The 20,563-nt window shown below is 41.0% G+C and overlaps 3 protein-coding genes and 1 long non-coding RNA gene across 7 annotated transcripts; 3 read left to right on the forward strand and 1 right to left on the reverse strand.

Annotated features, from left to right (window-relative positions):
• Positions 1-784: 784 nt before the first annotated feature.
• Positions 785-2,542, forward strand: LOC116261581 (agamous-like MADS-box protein TM6). 2 transcript variants are annotated; one of them, XM_031640411.2, is made up of 7 exons: positions 785-1,188; positions 1,270-1,336; positions 1,557-1,618; positions 1,710-1,809; positions 1,988-2,029; positions 2,096-2,134; positions 2,226-2,542. In XM_031640411.2, the coding sequence occupies exons 1-7, from the start codon at positions 1,001-1,003 to the stop codon at positions 2,391-2,393; spliced, it is 666 nt and encodes a 221-aa protein (XP_031496271.1). In that variant the 5' UTR covers positions 785-1,000; the 3' UTR covers positions 2,394-2,542. The 2 variants fall into 2 exon arrangements, with proteins under 2 accessions (XP_031496271.1, XP_031496273.1); XM_031640413.2 differs by lacking the exon at positions 2,096-2,134.
• Positions 2,543-6,065: 3,523 nt separating this feature from the next.
• LOC116261198 (uncharacterized) lies at positions 6,066-6,636 on the forward strand. The gene has a single exon (XM_031639837.2). It carries the CDS (start codon positions 6,118-6,120, stop codon positions 6,436-6,438), a length of 321 nt encoding a protein of 106 aa, XP_031495697.1. The 5' UTR covers positions 6,066-6,117; the 3' UTR covers positions 6,439-6,636.
• Positions 6,637-8,051: 1,415 nt separating this feature from the next.
• Positions 8,052-13,698, forward strand: LOC116260229 (coatomer subunit alpha-1-like). 2 transcript variants are annotated; one of them, XM_031638398.2, is made up of 4 exons: positions 8,052-8,300; positions 8,526-8,784; positions 9,846-10,340; positions 10,477-13,698. In XM_031638398.2, the coding sequence occupies exons 2-4, from the start codon at positions 8,577-8,579 to the stop codon at positions 13,419-13,421; spliced, it is 3,648 nt and encodes a 1,215-aa protein (XP_031494258.1). In that variant the 5' UTR covers positions 8,052-8,300; positions 8,526-8,576; the 3' UTR covers positions 13,422-13,698. The 2 variants fall into 2 exon arrangements, with proteins under 2 accessions (XP_031494258.1, XP_031494259.1); XM_031638399.2 differs by having other exon boundaries at positions 8,532-8,784.
• Positions 13,699-15,745: 2,047 nt separating this feature from the next.
• On the reverse strand, positions 15,746-19,147 carry LOC116261093 (uncharacterized). Of its 2 annotated transcripts, none has more exons than XR_007574303.1 (3): positions 18,679-19,147; positions 18,095-18,243; positions 15,746-17,963 (listed from the first exon to the last, which is right to left on the reverse strand). It is a non-coding gene; the product is annotated as an uncharacterized LOC116261093 (long non-coding RNA). The 2 variants fall into 2 exon arrangements; XR_004174237.2 differs by having other exon boundaries at positions 18,095-18,570.
• Positions 19,148-20,563: the final 1,416 nt, after the last annotated feature.

Genomic DNA, 20,563 nt, shown 5'->3' on the forward strand with positions numbered 1-20,563 from the left:
CTTCTTCTTTTCTTTGTAAAGTTGATAAGCTTGGTCGATAGAGCTACACAGTTTGATTCCATCTTAGGTCCTGTTTTGGTCTCTATTTGATAGTGATCTACCACCATTTTTAAAGACAACAAAAACTTTTGTCATTAGAGGAAACAATCACGAGTCTAAAAAGTCTATAAACTTTAGGTTGCATTTGATTTCCCTCGAATCTCATATCCGAAGGGATGTTGGGAGGAGAGGGTCGATCCGCACATCTCAAATTTGTGATGATCAAACACCACCTTTTTGGAGACAGAAATTTGAGTTGATGGAGGCACTCGTTCAATAACCTTAATGTTTTAAAGAGCACTTATATATATAAACAGCTAAATATATGTTGTGAAGCTAGTGTGGGCAGTTGCCCACACTAACCACCATGTGGCTCGGCCACTGCTTCTTGGTTGGAATCGTCCAAGGAAACCACACCCAAGTTGAGAGATCATTGTTGATGACAACATGTAACAACAACCATGGTTAACTTTGGGATAAAAAATGTGATCGAAGCTTGGGAGAGAGAGGAATAACAGAGGGGCAATTTGGGAAGGGAGTTTGGGAAATGAGGGGTGATATAGGAAAAGCTGTAAAAAGCAAAAACACTTCACGTTCTCCATCCTTTTTGCACTTACACGGATTTGGAAAACTTGCCGAACCTGGAAACTCCAGCTTTTTTCTTCCTGATGCCTGTTGTGGAATGCTGAAAAAGATGGGAGAGGGAGAGAGGAGAGGGTGGGATGCCTTACAAAAGAGGGGGGGATTGGAGGAAGATTGACAAGGTGGGGGAGAAAGAAACGAAGAAAGTAGATAGAAGAAGGAAGTAGGAGGACGAGGAGGGTGCAGCAGAGATTCAGTCACCATATCCCCACTTTGATTTCTTGCTCTTATTATTATTCTTCTTCTTCCCCCTCTGTCTTTCTAGCTCTGGTGTTTTTTGGTGGTCTTTGGTTGTGGAGGGATTTGTGGAGAGAGAGAGATGGGTCGTGGTAAGATAGAGATAAAGAGGATAGAGAACACGACGAATAGGCAGGTGACGTTCTCGAAGAGGAGGGCGGGGATCATCAAGAAGGCGAAGGAGCTGACCGTCCTCTGCGACGCTCATGTCTCCCTCATCCTCTTTTCCAGCACTCAGAAGCTTTTTGAGTACTGTAGCCCTACCACCACGTATGCTTCTTCTTTTCCTTCTCTCTATCTCTCTCTCTCTTTCTCTCTATCTGATGCTTTCCTTTACTAATTTGTGAAAAGGATGAAGAAAATGATCGATCGGTATCAGCAAGTAACTGGAACCAATTTGTGGGACTCCCATTATGAGGTAAAGTATTCTTTTGAAGGATTCCTGATTTCTTGTTCGTTTTCTGGGGTTCAGTTTAGATCTTTTATTCAATATTCTCAGCGTATAGCCAATAAGTAGGTTTGATATATATGCAAAAGAAAATTTGTCATCGTTATCGTCGTTAATATCATTATCATCATTATTTTCTTTGGTAAATACTGTCATTAATGAATGATCATTTGAAATTGTTGCTTCATAGAGTATGCAAAAGGAATTTAACAAACTCAAGGAGAAAAACGAAAGGCTCCGCAAGAGCATCAGGTTTCTCTCTCTCTCTCGCTCTCGCTCTCGCTCTTTTCAGATATTGCTTCCCTCTTTATTTATGACTAATTTTCTCTGGCATGTCTTCCAGACAAAGGATTGGGGAAGATCTTGATGAATTAAACCATTCTGAGCTGTGCGGTCTTGAGCAAAATCTCAGCGAAGCACTTAAGAAAATCAGATTAACACTTGTATGTTTTTTCTTTTTTTTTAATCCTTGCGTCTAAAATTCTCCGTTTGTCTATTTCTGTTTTACACGATAGGACCAGTGCAGAGCACCTGTTTCTTTACCGCATACATTAGTTGGTGAGCTTTGATGCTTAAGGTTGTTACTTATTCACCGTTAATCTTATTGTCTATGTGCATCAGGAGAACAAAATCAAAAGACAAATTGATACTTCTAGGAAAAAGGTAAATGGGCTGTCGAAATCCAACATTTATTTTGTGGGCATGGATTAACGGTGATTCTTGGTGCAGATAAGGTTAGCCGATGACCCTAGAAACAAAGGTTTCAGGGTATATAACTTGAACCATGCTTTGAAGTCATGCCATTTGCTTTATGTGGGTGTGATCAACTTACCTTCTTTTCACTCCTTTTGATAAACAGGAGTTACAAGAAGAAATCAACTGTAGTTTTGATGGAAGTGAAGATAATTATGAATCAATGATGGTTATAAGAAATAGTGATGCACAGCCATGCCCAGTACGCGTGCAACACAGCCATCCAAATCTACACGAAAGAGGATATGGATGCCATGATTTAAGTCTAGGATGAATGTTTTGGTTGTTGTCTTAGTAAGGTCGAGTATGCAGACTCTTTTTAATTAGAATTAGGTTAGGTGTTTCCTTTGTTTTCACTGGCACAGTGTGTGCCTTGCTGATATATGGACAATCTAAAGTATGAAATGCAGTTCTTGATTTTGACGCCTTGTCAGTCTTATAATTATTAAATCTCTATAATGGTGTGCTTCCAGATGAGATCTCCTTGATTAGACTTTCACATCTTTTATCCCAAAAAGTTCGCCCCCTTAAATCTATGGGAGATTGTTGGTTAACCGGATTTTGTTGCACAGCCTCCTCCATACTTGTGGCAAAGTACTTAATTTATTGTCGTTTACTGCCTTCCTTTTTTGCTAACGTCATTTTATCTTGTCAAATTAGAGTTTGCTTTGGGATTCATAGTCACTCCATCATGCCCTTGAATAATTCTGCCAACAAAGAATAAAAGCGTGAGCCACTCAACCCTACGGCCAAAAGTTAACTTGTCAGTTCTTGATCATTGTGGCCCTAAAGCTTGAGAATCTTATACAAGGGATAGATCAAGCGTGCACCGATGGAAGATTATTGGGCCACTTCGTCTTTTGCGATAGTTTTGCTCAAGGGTTAGAGAGAGAGAGAGAGATCGTTGTTTTGATGTTGGGATAGTGCATTACATCACATGAGAGCAATTAGGTTTCTCCTCCTGTTTGCATGAAGTAGCACATCACTTCGTTGGCATTATTTTCTTTCCCCATTTTTATGGTGTGAAGAACCAATCCATCAGCCGAAGGTACAATTATTTATTTACAACTGCCATGCTTCGGTGTCTGCAGAGCAAAAACCACCCTGTACTTTCTCCCTCTCTCACAGGAAAATTCTCTGGTAACTTCTGGTTGCAGACACGATACAATAAATTCCACCATACTACTTATCTTGTTATCTATCTCTTAATACGGCACACATTTAAGCATCAAATTGTTGACGATGAAAGCACCATATGCATAGTGTGCTGAGGTGACCCATATACAAGTGAACGAACAATTGTTAACAGTAAACAAATTCTGCCTTGTATAATGCGCTGAGCAGTCTGAACTGGGTCATACATGGTTACCAAATGCTTTTAACTCTTCAGCCAATGCTTTTAGATCTGAATTTGTGGTCACAACATGTCCGCACTTCCCTGTCTTGATGCAAAATAAGTGCACAACTGTATAGCAGGAGCCAGGAGTAAATGGGTTTGATGCTTGGGACAGCTAGCATGTCTAAAAAATGCAAGAGGTTGGAATCATCCGCACTCCACCCTCTCTCCACGTCCAGAAATATCAAACGAGGTGCATTACGAAATGAAGGGAGCGTGATCTCAAGTACTTTTTGCCTCTTATACGAATTTGTGGTCCTGTGCATGTTTGTCATTAAGAAGGTTAAGGTTACCCAACAAGAGTAACTTGATATGTTCTCTTACGTCCACGTGAAACCCAATATCTTGACGTGTTTGAGTTCGCTCACGAAGAATTAAAGAGCAAGATGTGTTTAGGGCCCAAATCTTCAGCTACATGTGGGCCGGAAACCGGTGGGACCCTGCCCGGCGCCATTGTCGCCGGTATTTCACTCAGACTGACACTGCTAGGATGATAAAGCCCGTCCGGCCGGTGCTCTTCCATAGCTCACATTTAAGATGCAAGTAAATGCGTCTGATGTTATTCTTGCCAATGGTACATTGGTTCAGCAGATGATTGAGGGAAAATTTAGTGTGCCCATGCAACTATGGTACTGTGTCTGCAGAATCCACTAGAGGTCAGATGGAAATCAGATTCAACGCATTAGAAATTGACAAAATCCTCAAGCCAGATTATTTCAAGCACTTGCAACACTAGATGGGTACAAAGATGCCAGATTGAAAATTTGGATCTGCAAAGTGAGCTGTGCGTGGTTATGTTTTCGAACCATCTTCTCGATTTGATGAATATCCACAGGGCAGGCAGCATCAGTATATAGTTTTTGTGGTAGTTTCATCACTGGAAAGACCAACTGTTTGATGGAAGTCCCGTATCCACAGTTTTTACCAAATTGTTCAGAAAAGGTAGAAATCAGATCGCCATTTCACCTCTGTTGCCTTGCACTTTTTCCTGTTTCCGAAAAGTCGTTGAAATTTTACTTGATGACTTAAAGTGAGCAACTTTCACGGGTCCTCTCGGCATGATTTGTTGTTTTGAAAAATTTAGTCAATGTTTTTGCAGGTTTTTTTTGGAGCTGTACATGCTTGGGACATACTGAAATTGAAAATTTGACCAATTCTTGGCTTTCCCAACATCCATTTCATGATGCCCGCAAAAACTGTTTTCACCATGCCATCATGAACAGATTAGTTAATTGCAACGACTAAAATCTCATGCCTTTTCTTTTGATGCGTTTCAATCGATTATCACGAAAAATTGAACACTATGAAACAATAATTTCCTTTTTTTCCTGACAAATATATAGTTGATTGTGGCATAAAAAACGTGTGTAAGGAATGTCCTTGGTTTTTCGTTTTCCTGATCTAATGCAAAATATATTTTTTTTGCTACTTACTTCTTCCTTCTCGATGCACGGAATAGTTGTGCTGCAGAGTTTCGTGCATCTTTTTACACCAAGGGCCACAGGCCGTACTGATCATGAAGCAAAATCTTCAATTAAACTCGTATTGTACTACATCAAAGGCAATTTTTTTGGTATGCCACTAAAAGTTGATGAACAGGTTCGGCTTTGAAGATGTTCTATAATTTCCTTCCCAATTAATCAAATAATATAAGCTAAATCTTATCAAATTCTAATCTTTAGACAATATGCGCTTCGAAGTTCAAACTGATCTAGTAATGAAACTTGAGGCTCATCAGGCAGACGTTGAGATGGAGAAGCTTTCAGCACTTCCATTTTGCACCAGAACACGGGTGCCCGTTTCATCCAGAGCTCGAACCCCGTGGAAAGTGCAGAGAGAATTGGATGGCGGGGATTATGTAGCAGGAGATTGGATTAATTAAAGTCAAATCCTGAAATGCCGGTTCTTCTTGCGCCAACATAGACACTGATGGTCCGCCGCTTTTTCTCAAAGTCATAGGATCTTGAGCATCCGTTTGCTAAGGCCATCTCTCTCTCTCTCTCTCTCTTTCTGTTCTTGCAAGCTACTCTGCAAGCAGACACCATTTTAGACTTGGGTCCTGGTGATACTACCACATCCGACTGCTGATTTGTGGGTAATTTGTTGAAGTTAAAAAAGTTTTTGTATCTAGTCCGCAAACGATCTTTGAATTTATGAAATTGAACTTATGGGGCAAACGTTTATATAGATCTTTGTGACACATGGTTCAAGGTGCCCTTTTAAGGGTTCTGCTCTTGATCGAAGGCAAAGTGCTTCCACCAACGTATGATTAGTAACGTAGTTCACCACCACTTTGCCAAATTAACAAGAAAATTCTCCAAAGGAGCTGTCTTTTCATCTTTGATTTAAAAAAGTGTATCATTTCTTAGTGGATCATAAACAGAATCTTAACCATTCAAATGTGCATTTTAATTTAGTAAAGCATCACGAATTGATGTTTATGTTGAAATTTGAGGAAAGCAATATCTTCAGCGTCAGGTTTGAAAGCATAAGTGGTCAGACGCAAAATATTCAAATATGAGTGCTTTTTGACGGTCTAAGACGCAAATTCCATCAACCATAAACGCGTGAAGAGACCAACCTTCTGGACTCCAAAGAGAGCATGCTAAGGAGAGGAATCTGTGGAAAGAGGATTGTGGGAGCAGACGTTCATAGGGGTCTTGGGCTTCTCAGACACGGGAACGGGGAGAACAGGGGGATGGAGGTGGAGATCATGAAGGATAAGACGGAGAAGGGGCCGGAGAAGAAGAAAGATGTTGGGAGCACGAAGATGTTCGACAGCCCGCCGGAGAAGCCTCTGCCCGGGGACTGCTGCGGCGGCGGCTGCAATCCTTGCGTGTGGGATACCTATTACGAGCAGCTTGAGGAATATAACAACAGCAGATCCGGCGACGGGAACGAGCAGCATCAACCGACCTCTTGATTCTTCAATTAACACCAACAGATGGGTTGTTTTTCCATTCAATTCTTGCCTCCCCAATAGAATTTTTCTTTTCCTTCTTTGATGGGGAAAATTTATTCGTTGTTGTATCTTTCTGCTGGCTTCGTCGTCTTGGTAATTGTATAAGAGGCTGTTCTGGGGATCACCCAAATTGAATAAGAGACTGAATCTTTTCTGGCAGCGGATAATTTGGAAGATCGCTTGTTGGTTCGGTGTGTTTATCAAGGTTCCACGATGGAAAATTTGGGGCAAAAGTTTCAAATCTGATCCAACAAAATATGTTGGCTGCATTTGGTGTGCAGTCTGGTAGGCCCAATGGGATCACTAAATTGAAAGGTCCAACGTGACAAAATCTCTGATTGCTCAGATAAATTATTTGAGATGCTCACCTTACAGCGCTCAACCAAGCAACAGTAAATCTCGGGTTATTTCCCGGTTTCAAAACAAAACTGTTTTTTCAATTCTTCATCCGGACTTGGGGGTCCAAGTATCCAACTGAAAGTTTGGCCAAAAAAAGAGAGTAAGTACTTGCGGCATCTATAAGAGAAATTCAATCTGCAATCTTTATTCTGAATCTCCAATATTTTTTTTTAATTTGTTGTTCTTCAATTAGTTGACATACGGTTGTTGGTGTAATTGCATAAAGTGTCGAATTATTGTTCCAGCTTTCTCGTTCATCATTCATGACACTTTCCTCTATGTGCTTTGCATTTTAGAAACTCAAAGGGGTTTGATGCACTTGGTTGTTGTTGCCACACAAACAAAAACATGTATAGATTTTTGGTAATAAAAATAATAACAAACTGTTCAATTATTTTACTACAAAGATTATGGCATGTTTAGTAAATGCTCTGCTTTATGAATCTTTTTCAATTTTTGGGACGAATTCATAAAACAAATTGTTAAATCGCCAAAAAAAGATGGGAAGTACTAACATCAAAGTTTTATATTGTCAGGTGAAGGATAAATTCTCTCAACCTGGGTGTAGTTTCTTAGTGTCACAAAGAAACAAACAAAAAACTCTAAAAAAGGAGAAAGATCTAGATAAGGAAAATATGTGCATCATCAAGAAATCTCCAGATCAGGAAAATATGTGCATCATCAAGAAATCTCCAGATCAGGAAAATATGTGCTTTCTTTTTTACAATTACAAAATTTAATCAGTTTAGATTTTGCTATTCCAATAATAATGCTTATAGAGTGGATCATGTAGATCACTATTTGTGAAGATTAAAAGGAAAAAGGGTTTGAAAAATAGAGCTTTTACTGAACCCTTTACGCGTCGTCCCGGTCACCCAACCCAACAGGTGGGTCCCGTTCGGGTGACCCATCGAGCTCATGAGCGAGGGTCAGGAATCAATTTCCTAAATGATGGACGGCCAGGATGAGTCGGAATGGCGCGGCAGGAGACATCTGAACCGTTTCTAAGTCTCCCTTCCGAAGGGGAGAGAGAGCCAGAGCGGGTGCCAAGATCTGCACTATGAAATCGAACGGTTGAGAAAGAGAGATCGAACAACCTTCCGGGAATCCAGACCGTCCAAATAATTGCCCTCCCTCCCCATACGGTACAATATAAACGGGACATATCAAAAAGGCCCTCTCCCTAACTCACCCTCCTCTCTCTCTCTCTCTCCCACTCTTGTCGCTGCAATTCTCTGCGAGATCTGAATCGGAGAAGGCCTTCAATAAACCCCAACCTTCGTCTCCAAACCCCAATTTTGGTCTTTGGTGGCAGGGTTTGAGAGATCTCTTGCGGAATGGTGGCGCTGGCTATCTTCCTCTGCTGATCTGCCATCTTCCAATGGCCTGTGTCTGATCCAAGACACCCAAATTTCAGATCTAAGGTAATCCCGATGCCGCTTCTCGATCTTACACCTATCACGCGTGCTGCTTTTGCTGCTTTTGGGATCGGTGCTTAAATCCGCTCCCATTTTTGCATTTTTCTTTGAGATCGATATTGATGTCAGGTGGGGTTTTGAAACCTTTGTTGATTTTGATGGATTTCTCAAAGTGGGATTTGGGTAAGGGTGCTATTAAGGTGCTGATCTTGGTTTCTTTTGTTGTTGTAGAAACAGTTGTTCTGATTGAGGCTAGGGTTAGGGTTGAGAAAGTTGGGCAAGATGCTGACAAAATTCGAGACGAAGAGTAATAGAGTGAAGGGACTGAGTTTCCATAGCCAGAGACCATGGATTCTCGCGAGTCTTCACAGCGGAGTGATTCAGTTGTGGGATTACCGGATGGGAACCCTGATCGATCGTTTTGATGAGCATGATGGGCCGGTTCGTGGGGTTCATTTCCATCGGACGCAACCGCTTTTTGTCTCCGGAGGTGCGTGTTCTTTTCAACGATTTGTTTGCAATGAATTTTTTGTTCCTCTTCTTGAATTAGTATCGAGATCGTGAATTGTACGTGTTCATGTTACTACAGTGAATGTTCTGTGCGTCCGACAGTTAATGGCAAGCATTTGTGAACCAAATTAAATTTCTATCTTGGATCTCTCTGTTTATAGAGAATATGGCTATCGCTTCAATGATTGCATGGTGTTAATCAGATGTAGTTGTGATCTAACTGTATGCTTTGCCCAGATTCTATCTTCATGTGCTGTTTTTCAGAGTGGTCAAGCTTGGGGAAATGTGTTCTATTTCTTGGTTAGGCAGTTTATTATATGTTTGGCAGACTGATGCATCGCGATGATGAATTTTATTTGTTTTTTTCTTTGGTGTTTTATTCTTGTACGCTTTCTTCAAATACTTTCTGGATCCGGCTACTGGAGATATAATTGCATCGTAAAATGTTGGCGACAGTTACTTGTTTTGTGGTCTGATGCTGGATGGACTTAGAAATTTGTTCTCTCTTGTTTGTCGTTTCATTTTGTTTTTTTGTTTTCATTTATTATTTGGTTGATGGACTCGGATGAAGGAGGTTTGGAAGTGGACGATAGAAAATGGATTTGTTACTTCAAGCGAGAAACTCTGATTGCTTTTTTCCTGAAATTTTGTAAATTATCTTCGCAATGTGAATGCTATTGACCCAAGCTGAATGGAAATTTTCCTAGATTTTGCTGTCTGTACTGTTTAGATGGGCATATGCATTTGAAGCACGTTGTATTAATGAGTGGATGCATCTCTTTTGGTGTAAAGAAGAAACCATGTTGAATGGGTTCTTCTTTGTGGAAACCATTAGTTTCCCTGATTCTTCATTGTGGCCTCTAAATACTTATATGTTTTAACGATACCAAGTGTAGTAGTGGATACATGTTTAATTCTGCTGACAGGAACAGTCACATCGTGAAGGTTTGTGAACTACAAATTGTTTTAAAAGCATAAATCAGAAACGTTTGAGGAACAACAGTTTTATTGCTTTACTAACACATGTGGCACATTTTGCAGGAGATGACTATAAAATCAAAGTGTGGAATTATAAGATGCATCGCTGTCTATTTACCCTTCTTGGACATCTTGATTACATTCGTACAGTTCAGTTCCATAATGAATACCCATGGATTGTTAGTGCTAGTGACGACCAGACTATCAGGATTTGGAACTGGCAGTCACGCACTTGCATCTCTGTCTTGACTGGTCACAACCATTATGTTATGTGTGCATCCTTCCATCCTAAGGAGGATTTAGTAGTATCAGCTTCTTTGGATCAGACAGTTAGAGTGTGGGATATAGGAGCACTGAGGAAGAAAACTGTTTCCCCAGCAGATGATATCTTGAGGTTGACTCAGATGAACACAGACCTTTTCGGCGGTGTGGATGCTGTTGTTAAATATGTTTTGGAGGGTCATGATCGTGGAGTCAACTGGGCTGCTTTCCATCCTAGTTTGCCTCTCATTGTCTCTGGAGCAGATGATCGACAAGTAAAACTTTGGCGAATGAATGGTATGTAATTGAACTTTAGCTATTTTGAGCAATTTTTTTCTTTCTTTCTGTTTTCTTCTTCTGTAAAGCTATTTTTAGATTTTATACAGAGAATTACTACAATTGGTTGTTTCATTTTTTATTTGGTGGTTTGTAGATACAAAGGCTTGGGAAGTGGATACCTTGAGAGGCCACATGAATAATGTTTCTTGTGTGATGTTCCATGCAAAGCAGGACATCATAGTATCTAACTCAGAGGATAAAAGTATCCGAGTTTGGGATGTGACAAAACGCACGGGTGTCCAGACATTCCGTAGAGAGCATGACAGGTTTTGGATTCTTGCAGCTCATCCAGAAATGAACCTGTTGGCAGCTGGCCATGATAGTGGTATGATTGTTTTCAAGTTGGAGAGAGAACGACCTGCTTTTTCAGTCAGTGGCGATTCCATCTTCTACACCAAGGACCGGTTCTTGCGGTTCTATGAGTTTTCAACTCAGAAAGACATTCAATTGATACCCATTAGGAGGCCTGGGTCAACTACTTTAAATCAGGGCCCTAGAACATTGTCTTACAGTCCTACTGAAAATGCTGTCCTCATCTGCTCAGATGTTGATGGTGGTTCATACGAACTGTATATCATACCCAAAGACAGTGTTGGCAGGAGTGATACTGCTCAAGATGCAAAGCGAGGAGCTGGTGGTTGTGCGTTGTTTGTTGCTCGTAATAGGTTTGCTGTGCTTGACAAGAGTAACAACCAAGTGCTGGTTAAAAATCTGAAAAACGAAATAGTAAAGAAGAGCAGCCTACCCGTTGCTACAGATGCTATATTTTATGCTGGAACTGGAAATTTACTTTGCAGGGCAGAAGATAGGGTTGTAATATTTGATCTTCAGCAGAGGACTGTCCTTGGTGATCTTCAGACCCCTTTTGTCAAGTATGTTGTGTGGTCAAATGACATGGAAAGTGTTGCATTGCTTAGCAAGCATGCAATTATTATTGCAAACAAGAGACTTGTTCACCGTTGTACTCTACATGAGACAATTCGTGTCAAAAGTGGTGCCTGGGATGATAATGGTGTCTTCATTTACACCACTCTGAACCACATCAAGTACTGCCTTCCTAATGGAGATAATGGCATTATCAGGACCCTTGATGTTCCAATATACATTACAAAGGTTTCTGGGAACACCATCTACTGCTTGGATCGTGATGGGAAGAACCGTGCTATAGCTATTGATGCAACTGAGTATGTCTTCAAGCTTTCTTTATTAAGGAAGAAATATGACAACGTTATGAGCATGATTAGGAACTCACAGCTCTGTGGACAAGCCATGATTGCTTATCTGCAGCAAAAAGGATTTCCAGAAGTTGCTCTTCATTTTGTCAGAGATGAGAGGACACGGTTCAATTTGGCCCTGGAAAGTGGCAACATTCAGATCGCAGTTGCTTCTGCAAAAGAGATAGATGAGAAAGATCACTGGTATAGGTTAGGAGTGGAGGCACTACGACAAGGCAATGCTAGCATTGTTGAATATGCATACCAGAGGACTAAGAATTTTGAGAGACTTTCCTTTCTTTATCTCATTACTGGCAATATGGACAAGTTGTCTAAAATGTTGAGGATAGCTGAACTGAAGAATGATGTGATGGGGCAGTTCCATAATGCGCTCTATTTGGGTGACATCCAGGAGCGTGTCAAAATTCTAGAAAGCGCAGGTCATCTGCCTCTTGCATATGTCACTGCTGCAGTACATGGGCTGACAGAAACAGCAGAAAGGCTTGAGGCTGAGTTGGGGGATAATGCACCTGCTCTGCCTGCAGGAAAGAAGCGGTCACTTCTCATGCCTCCTGCACCGATATCATGCAGTGGTGATTGGCCATTGTTGAGGGTAATGAAAGGCATCTTTGAAGGTGGACTGGATAATGTTGGCAAGGGAGGTCCTGAGGAAGAAGAAGATGAAGCTGATGGTGCAAACTGGGGTGAAGATTTGGATATTGTGGATGTAGATGGACAGAATCATGTTGAAGTGATTGAAGATGGGGAAGTGGAAGAAGGGGATGAGGAAGAAGGTGGTTGGGATCTTGAAGACTTGGAGCTTCCTCCGGAGCTTGAGAATTCTAGTGCTGTTGCTAATTCTCGCACATCAGCATTTGTTGCACCATCACCAGGAATGCCAGTAAGTCAGATATGGATACAGAAATCTTCTCTTGCTGGTGAGCATGCAGCTGCTGGTAATTTTGATACTGCAATGCGTCTACTGAGCAGGCAGTTGGGAATAAAGAACTTTGCTCCATTGAAGCCTTTCTTCTTAGAATTGCATTCAGGAAGCCATACATACTTGCGTGCCTTTTCATCAGCACCAGTTATCTCATTAGCTCTTGAGAAAGGGTGGACTGAATCTGCAAGTCCTAATGTAAGGAGCCCACCTGCACTTGTTTACAAGTTCGCTCAGTTGGATGAGAAGCTCAGAAGTGCCTATAAGGCCACCACAGATGGCAAATTCAGTGAAGCTCTGAGGCTCTTCTTAAATATCCTGCATACTATCCCTCTTGTTGTTGTTGAATCAAGGAGAGAGGTTGATGAAGTGAAGGAGCTGATAGTTGTTGCAAAAGAGTATGTTCTGGGTCTGCGGATGGAAGTGCGCAGAAAAGAACTCAGAAATAATGCAGTCCAGCAGCAAGAGCTTGCAGCTTATTTCACACATTGCAACCTCCAGAAAGTTCACTTAAGGCTTGCATTGTTGAATGCGATGAGTGTATGTTTCAAGGGGGGCAACTACGCCACAGCAGCAAGCTTCGCGCGGCGGCTTCTGGAGACAGACCCACCAGCTACTCAAGCATCCAAAGCTCGACAAGTCCTGCAAGCTTGTGAGAAGAATATGAAGGATGCCAATCAGCTCAACTATGATTTCAGGAACCCATTTGTAGTTTGCGGGGCTACTTTTGTTCCAATATACCGCGGACAGAAAGATGTTGCTTGCCCATATTGTACATCACGTTTTGTTCCTGCCATTGAAGGGCAGCTTTGCACTGTATGTGATCTTGCAGTAGTTGGAGCAGATGCATCCGGGCTTCTTTGTTCAGCTGCCCAGATGAGATGAGGTGATTTACAGGGGTTGGTGGCATCCATTGCTAATGAAGTCTGAATCTGACTCACCACCTTCAATGTGCATCTTGGCTGTAGAATTCACTACCTGTCAGGGATATCTAAAGGCATCGTACTACAAGTTCCAGCTGCCGCTTTTAGTTCTTTAAACAGGGGTTGGGTTGCATGTCTTAGCTTTTGTTGAATCGCTTGGTCTATGATTTTGATTATGATTTTCCTTGCTGTTTTACGCAATAAACAAATTTTCATTATAGAGAATTTTGATAGTTTAATTCCTGTTAGTCCATGTGACATTGGGGATGGGTTTTGCAATTTTATGGGAGTTTAGCAGGTAAGATAAGACCATCTACTATACTTGTTGAAGGCTTTCAACGACGCATGTTCAGTTTCAACTCATGTTCACATGGTAATATGTGGATCATGAATTTTTTCTTAGGTAGGAATTGATTTTTCTATTGGCGCATATGTTCAGTTTGATTAGTAAAAAGCTTATCCCCATGGAACTCGTGTTATTCTATGTTTCTTGTAATGAAGATTTATGCCCTTTCCATGTCTCCTTGATTTATTTTGTGAATTGTGATCAATGTTCTAGTGGTGATTTTTTTTTTCGTTGGCAAAAAATTAATGCCTATTAGCAAAGATACTTTTGAATTCATTTGTTTGCTTTTAAATCTGTTGGATTTCATATCTATCGGCGATCTTCGAATGAGAGAGGTTATTTGTTTTATAGGCGACGAAGGTACTCATGGACCCATGGTACTCGGTTCGTGTACTAGATTCTGTTTTCCTCTCTCTCGCTGACATTGTTGAATTAACTTGGATCTCAGGCCAACAATCCAAGGGATTGGAAGCGCGCCCCATGGTCAGTGGTCATCGTCTGCTTGTGCGATTTATGTGAAATTGTGGTATGGGAGCAGCTCTTATCGGGTCTCTTATTTTTGTCGGGTCTCTTATTTTTGTGGCCTAGTAATCAGTCGTTGCTGTTGTGAGTTTCGATAATGCCCGTTGTTGTGATTAAAAGAGAGATACCTGAAGAGGCTGAAGTCCCCCCTTGTCTTCAGGGTCTAGGGCTATTGTCTTCTGTGAGCGTATCGCTGTGTTGAAATTTAATTTTCCTTGTGAATGAGAGCAAATATCATAATAAGGGAAAAGAGAATGCAATCAAACGCGCCGGAAGGGCTTCCCATATGGACGGATTCAATATTTAATCGTAGGGTAATTGAGGGTTCAGAGAGATGAAAGTTACACAAAGATTCATGGATCTTAGATTGCAAATTCTCGGATTCTGGCGTAGGCTTCTCTGTGTTAAAATCCAAACAAAGTCAACTGCTCCCTGAAGATCTGAACACAGTGGCCTGCCATGCTTCCTTTCTGCACTTTTAACGCTGCCGAACTGTATCAAAATTTCATGAGGTCGTCATTAGCTAGCCTCTTTATTTTCCATCTCTCTGATTGAAAATAAATGCGATATATGTTTTCTAATCAGATATTGGATTCTTCATTGAAGATAAAGCAATCATCGGGAGGTTTCACGTTGAACCCTATGGACAAACGGCAATTCAGGTCATGCCCCTTCCTGAATATCTCCATCTTTACTTCAGCCATTACTGGTTTTCATGCGGTGTCACGTAAGGAGGACGGCCACTAATATCGATGCATCGAGGTGCGAAGCACTTGCAAAGCAAACCCTCGACTCTGCCAATCATACACGTGATGTAGAATTTTTTGGGAATGTCCTCCAAAGATTTGGATATGATGTTTTTCATCTCACCACACTAGAGAATCCCCAAGCGTAGAGATTTGAGATCCTCGGATCTCTCTTCAACAAACTTTCCCTAATTATTGTACAAATTCACAGAGCTCAATGATTTTAAGTATCTCAAACCTAAGTATGTGAGCTTCCCTATAGTGGACCAAGTTGGATTTGGGATGATCATAATAGTGTGGAGCTTAGATCTGTACAAGCAGAGATGATTCAAAATTCAAGATAATTGGCGATCTATAGATTGTTAGTTTAATTTCTTGGTAACGGAGATCCCATCGAAACCTTCACACTTTGAGATTTCCGGCACCAGATCAAGACCCATGAATGCGATAGATAATTTCATAAACTCGGCACAAAAGAGAGATCGTCGCGATCACTTTGAATCTGCTGCAGCAAAACTCGCCAGAACGCCGGTTACGTCTTTTTGCCTTTGGTAATTGAAACGCCTCGTGAACTTTTTGAGAATTGCAAAATACACCAGCGTTGAACCAGTCCGTGGTGCATGCTCAAGGGTTGAACACAGGAATTTCCGGTGCACTCTGCTAGGAGAGACGTCTCCCCACCTTTATTAAAAAGAATGAAAGAACAGTCTACAACAAAAGAAAGAAAAAAGACGGCAAAGAAACAAATCACAATCCTCTGCCTAATATGAGGATGCTCACTTCGCATTTGGGTGCAGAGATAAATCGAACTGAAATGGTTCAGTCATCTCCGACGACAGTGCACAATTCAGAAGACAAAAAATGCGTCATAGTAGAGGATGCAGCTCCACCCCAAGTTGAGGAAGGGTGTGGATCTCTACTAGCTTTCTTCCATTCATACTTCGAGCCTCCCGATCCTGCCACAACTCCAACATTCCCTATGAAATTAGGAGAACATCTCCTAATATTCACCACAACTCAAAGGCATGCCACTTACGGCTACTAGGACATAGCAGACTCCATAAAATGAGATCTTCATATTCTTCAATTTCACAATACATGCGAACTTCTGACAGTCGCCCACCCACCAGCAAGCAGATTGGATTATCATCTGCCAAGCAGCGGAATGAGGGCCAAGTTTCTGGCCTAAACACCTGTAAGTATCCACTTCTTCACCTCATCCCTAACTTTATCACACCAACTGGCTGATAACAAGATCTGCTTAAAATCTTCCCATAACAACTTTTTCATCCGTCCTAGAGTTACAAGTCTTCCCCTTATGCACTATGGCATTTATAGGCTTCCAAATTTTCCTTACAATAGTAGGAAAGCACAAAACGCCATCCCCTGCGACCATTTCTGCTTGAATTTCCGTTTCCACAACCATCAAAGGGAATTCTTCAATGATGCAAAGGTTGGAATCCCTCTACTGAATTTCCACCCCACAAATTTCCACAGTTTCTTGACTACATGGCATTCCAAAGATAAGTGAAACACAGACTCTTCAGGTTTCCCACACAACAGCATCTGTTGGTCAGCTGAACGCCAAATTTCTTATTTCTGTCTAGATCAATGACCTCCCTTCCATGGCTAGCACCAGTTAGCTCTAGGCAAGGCATCATCTTGCCAAACATGATTTCTCGGAGGATCGACTGGCTTTTTATTTCTGATCTTCTCATTTGTTCCTTGCCTTTTGAGATGCACCACATGGATGTGTACTATTGCCCACTTTTCCATTGAATGAGATGACTGGCATCTCCCCATCGCCATAAAATCCCTTTCCACGAATAGAACATAGAGGAGTTGGGTTTACATGTCCATAAACTACCATCAGAGAAATAATTTGTTCTGCAGAAACGGGCCTAAACAAAATCTGACGTTCTAATTCTTAATGTCAGCAAGCTCATATTAGCTCTATAATGAGTAGCCAGCTTCCCTAGACCCAGTCCACCTTTCCCAGTGGGAAAGCGCAGACTAGACCAACTAAAAGCATGATATTTCTGATGATTCTCCTCTTTACGCCATAAGAAATCACTGCAACATTTTTCAAGAGAGCATAAAATCGACGATGGCACTCTGAAAGCCAGTACACTATCAACTGGTCAATAACATGCTTAATTAGGCAAAATTTGCCTTAAGAATCCCACCAACCCGTTCTTAACTATCAGAATCAGTTGCTCCCCATACTGATTGCAGAATTGCCCTTAAAGAGAGGTACGCCCAGGTATGTCAAGGGTGAGACCTCTGGTTTCTGTACGCAAGGATAGAAATAATCTCACTACAACTCTTCTTTTGTATTTTGAAAGGAATTACTGCCGATTTTTGCAGGGTTAACTGTCAATCCTGACTTGGCACAAAACTCAGCTAGTGCAGCCTCAATATTCAGAATAGATTTTATTTTTGGCAGCACTAAAAACGATCATATCGTCAACAAAAAACAACCCGGGTGGTAGCATGTCAGATCCTTTAAACTTGGGAGCAAAAATTTTTACATTGCATAGCATCAGCTTTTAAGCCAACTTGAAAGGACCTCAGCAACAAGAAGAAAAAGAAGAGGACGTCAGATCTCCCTGTCTCAGCCCTCTGAATGCCCCTTGCGTCTCTCTAGGCTGTTTGTAAATTTTTGCACAAGAAACATTTGGTGTCGTATGAATACTTCGGGCAAAAATGCTCCCTGTTCATCCCCAATCACTATAGACAAGCAAACTGTCATACAATCAACAATAATTTTGGTGATTACCTTATACGCATTGTTGCATAAGGCTATCGGTCGATGGTCCTTCACGTCAATCGCTACCTGCACCTTTGTATGGATATTGATTTATTTACCTTTCTAACAAGTTTTCCAGATCTGAAAAAATTACGAATTGCACAAACCAGATCATCACCTACTATACTCCAACATTTCTTAAAAAAATCAATACCAAATCCATCAGGGCCTGGTACCCTGCCACTCTTTATTTTAAGCACTACTGATCTCACCTCATCATAAAGCACAGGGCGCAGAAGAAACTGATTGTCAGCCTCTGAAACCTTGGGCCCGTGACTATAAAGGAGAACTCCTTCGCTACCATCACTGTAAAAGAACTGCTCAAAGTTTCGTAGGGCCCAGATTATTGTGGGTTGGCAGCCTGCAAAGTTATTGGTGAATTCAGTGAGTTACGGTAAGTATTGGTTTCAGGTTGATTATCTAGATAGACGTCTTAATTTCAGTTTTTCTGCTTTTGGCCAGTATTTGCATACTACGCGCTATCAGAAGAACTTTATTTCATGCGCTGACTTTTGAAATTAGTTCTTTTAGTCAATCTATTGTACTGGTGGGTGATTTTACTAACATGAGAAATGGTAATGATAAAACAGGAAACTTCCCTCTATAGCTGCATGCTCTGTCTTTCTGGATTTTGTGAATGGTTGTGACTCGAAAATTTTTGAAGACCCTTCTCAAAGATTTACATCGTCTAGTAACAGGGAACGAATTAGTAATATTCTTTGCTGCTTAGATTGGAGCATGATTAACAAGTATTGGTCTCAGAATTTTAACTTTGAGTGCTGTGTGAAAATTTTACCTAGGTCGATTTCTGATCATAACGCTCTATCATTCTCTTGTGACAAGCGCCATCTACAATCCTTAGCCTTACGCGAAACGACCTTACAGGTAGAACAAAGTTTCAAGCAGCTTTTGTATTGCTCCTGCTGTAAGATTAACACTCCTGTTCCCTATCGAGGCCTCTACCTTTGATTTGGGGGTGAAACACAGGGGCATTTCCACGCAAATACAGGCGAACCCTAATTTGATCATCGACATTGTCGAAGCGTCATTCCATGACTATCTCCGGGATAAGAATACGAGGTCAACCATTAACATGCACCACCTCAAACATTGGGTTCTCCAACTCCATACTCTCAGCACCTTCCAGCAACAGATCTACCCAAGAACGGAGACAATTTCCCGGAAGTTGCCGGCCGTCCGATGTAGCCTGCAACCCCACATGGCGAAAAACCCTCACCCCCACCCAGAACTTTCTCGAGAACTGATTCGACTCTATTCACTCGTCTGTTCTTTTCCTGAACCAGGGAGTTGAGTTTTCTGACATCGAATTAAGAAAATTCAAAGGTACTTTCAAGGGAAAAAAAATCATGATGTTCAGTGGAAAATTGAACTGTAAAAGTGAATGCTAAATCCATTTACTTAACTGGGTTTTGAGATTGTGTTTAAATGGAAGGACCGAGTGCACTAAAATGCACATTACAGACGTCTCATCTGAAAAGCACATGGGCATAATCAAACACGACTACACGTATGTGGGTTGTCAATTTCCTAATATTTTTCACTTTGTTTGTGATACATGAAGCAGATGACACACATATATATAATTCCCAACGATTTTGATGTAATAGTTTGGGCGAGGTAGTTAGCTTTCGTTTCAAATTCTCATGGCATCAACTTTTTATACTTCATAAGAATAACTACTAACATGCAAGATAAAACACAGTCGAAGTAGCACCTCGAAACATAGAAAACAAACGACAAGGGGTTGTGTGGAAGCTTTGCCCTTATGTCAAACACTCACTTGGATGATACATACATATATGAAGTTTATAATATCAAATATAAAATTTTTAAACAAGCGTGGGGACTGATATGATGCAAAACTAGAGAATGAAGCATGTGGTAGGGTCATCTTCCTCACAAAGTGGGGCAACAAATGTGACATTTGAATTAGAATTGGAGGGAAAAAAAAATGGACCTTCAATCATTTAAAGTGAAACAAAAAAGGAAGATCATGTGAACAAAATTAGCAGCCGAGAAGTCACCACCTCTACTGACCAGGCACATTCGAATTTAAATTATAGGAACTTTGCTCCTCATCTTCATACAGGGGTGTACTTCTCTAAAGTTTCTATCGTGGGTCATGTTTCCTTGACAAGATAAAGGTCCTTATAATTGTGTATGGACCCAAGTTAAAGTTCTGCGACATATTGATGGCTATTACCTTTTTTAAATTTAATATTCTGAATTAAATGACAATATTAAGAGAAGAATGTAAAGGTATACAATTGAAGAAGAAAATTTAGAAGCACCAGACTCTCTGTGTGTTTGTGGACAAAAGACACCGGGCCCTAGATAGAGAACTTCCATTAAAAAATCTTGGGTCTAAGGAAATAATATAAAGAAAACCTTTAATGCATCACGTTCTTAAAGCGCTTAGTAAAGCACAAGAACAGAAGCCAAATAGGTCGTCTTCATAGAATGCGGCCAAATTACTTATGAACGTTAGTTGTTATGGTTGTGAGCAAAGCCCAGACCGAATATCATTCGACCGAGTCGATTGGTCAAAAGAGGAGTGCTTCCCAACACAAGACTGGGTTCCGGTCATGCATTGAATCAGATACTAGTCCAACTGAAGGGGGTGCAGAATAGCCTCTGATAAACATATCTTTGATTTGATT

This window comes from Nymphaea colorata, chromosome 9, assembly GCF_008831285.2.
Source record: "Nymphaea colorata isolate Beijing-Zhang1983 chromosome 9, ASM883128v2, whole genome shotgun sequence".
Taxonomy (NCBI): domain Eukaryota; kingdom Viridiplantae; phylum Streptophyta; class Magnoliopsida; order Nymphaeales; family Nymphaeaceae; genus Nymphaea; species Nymphaea colorata.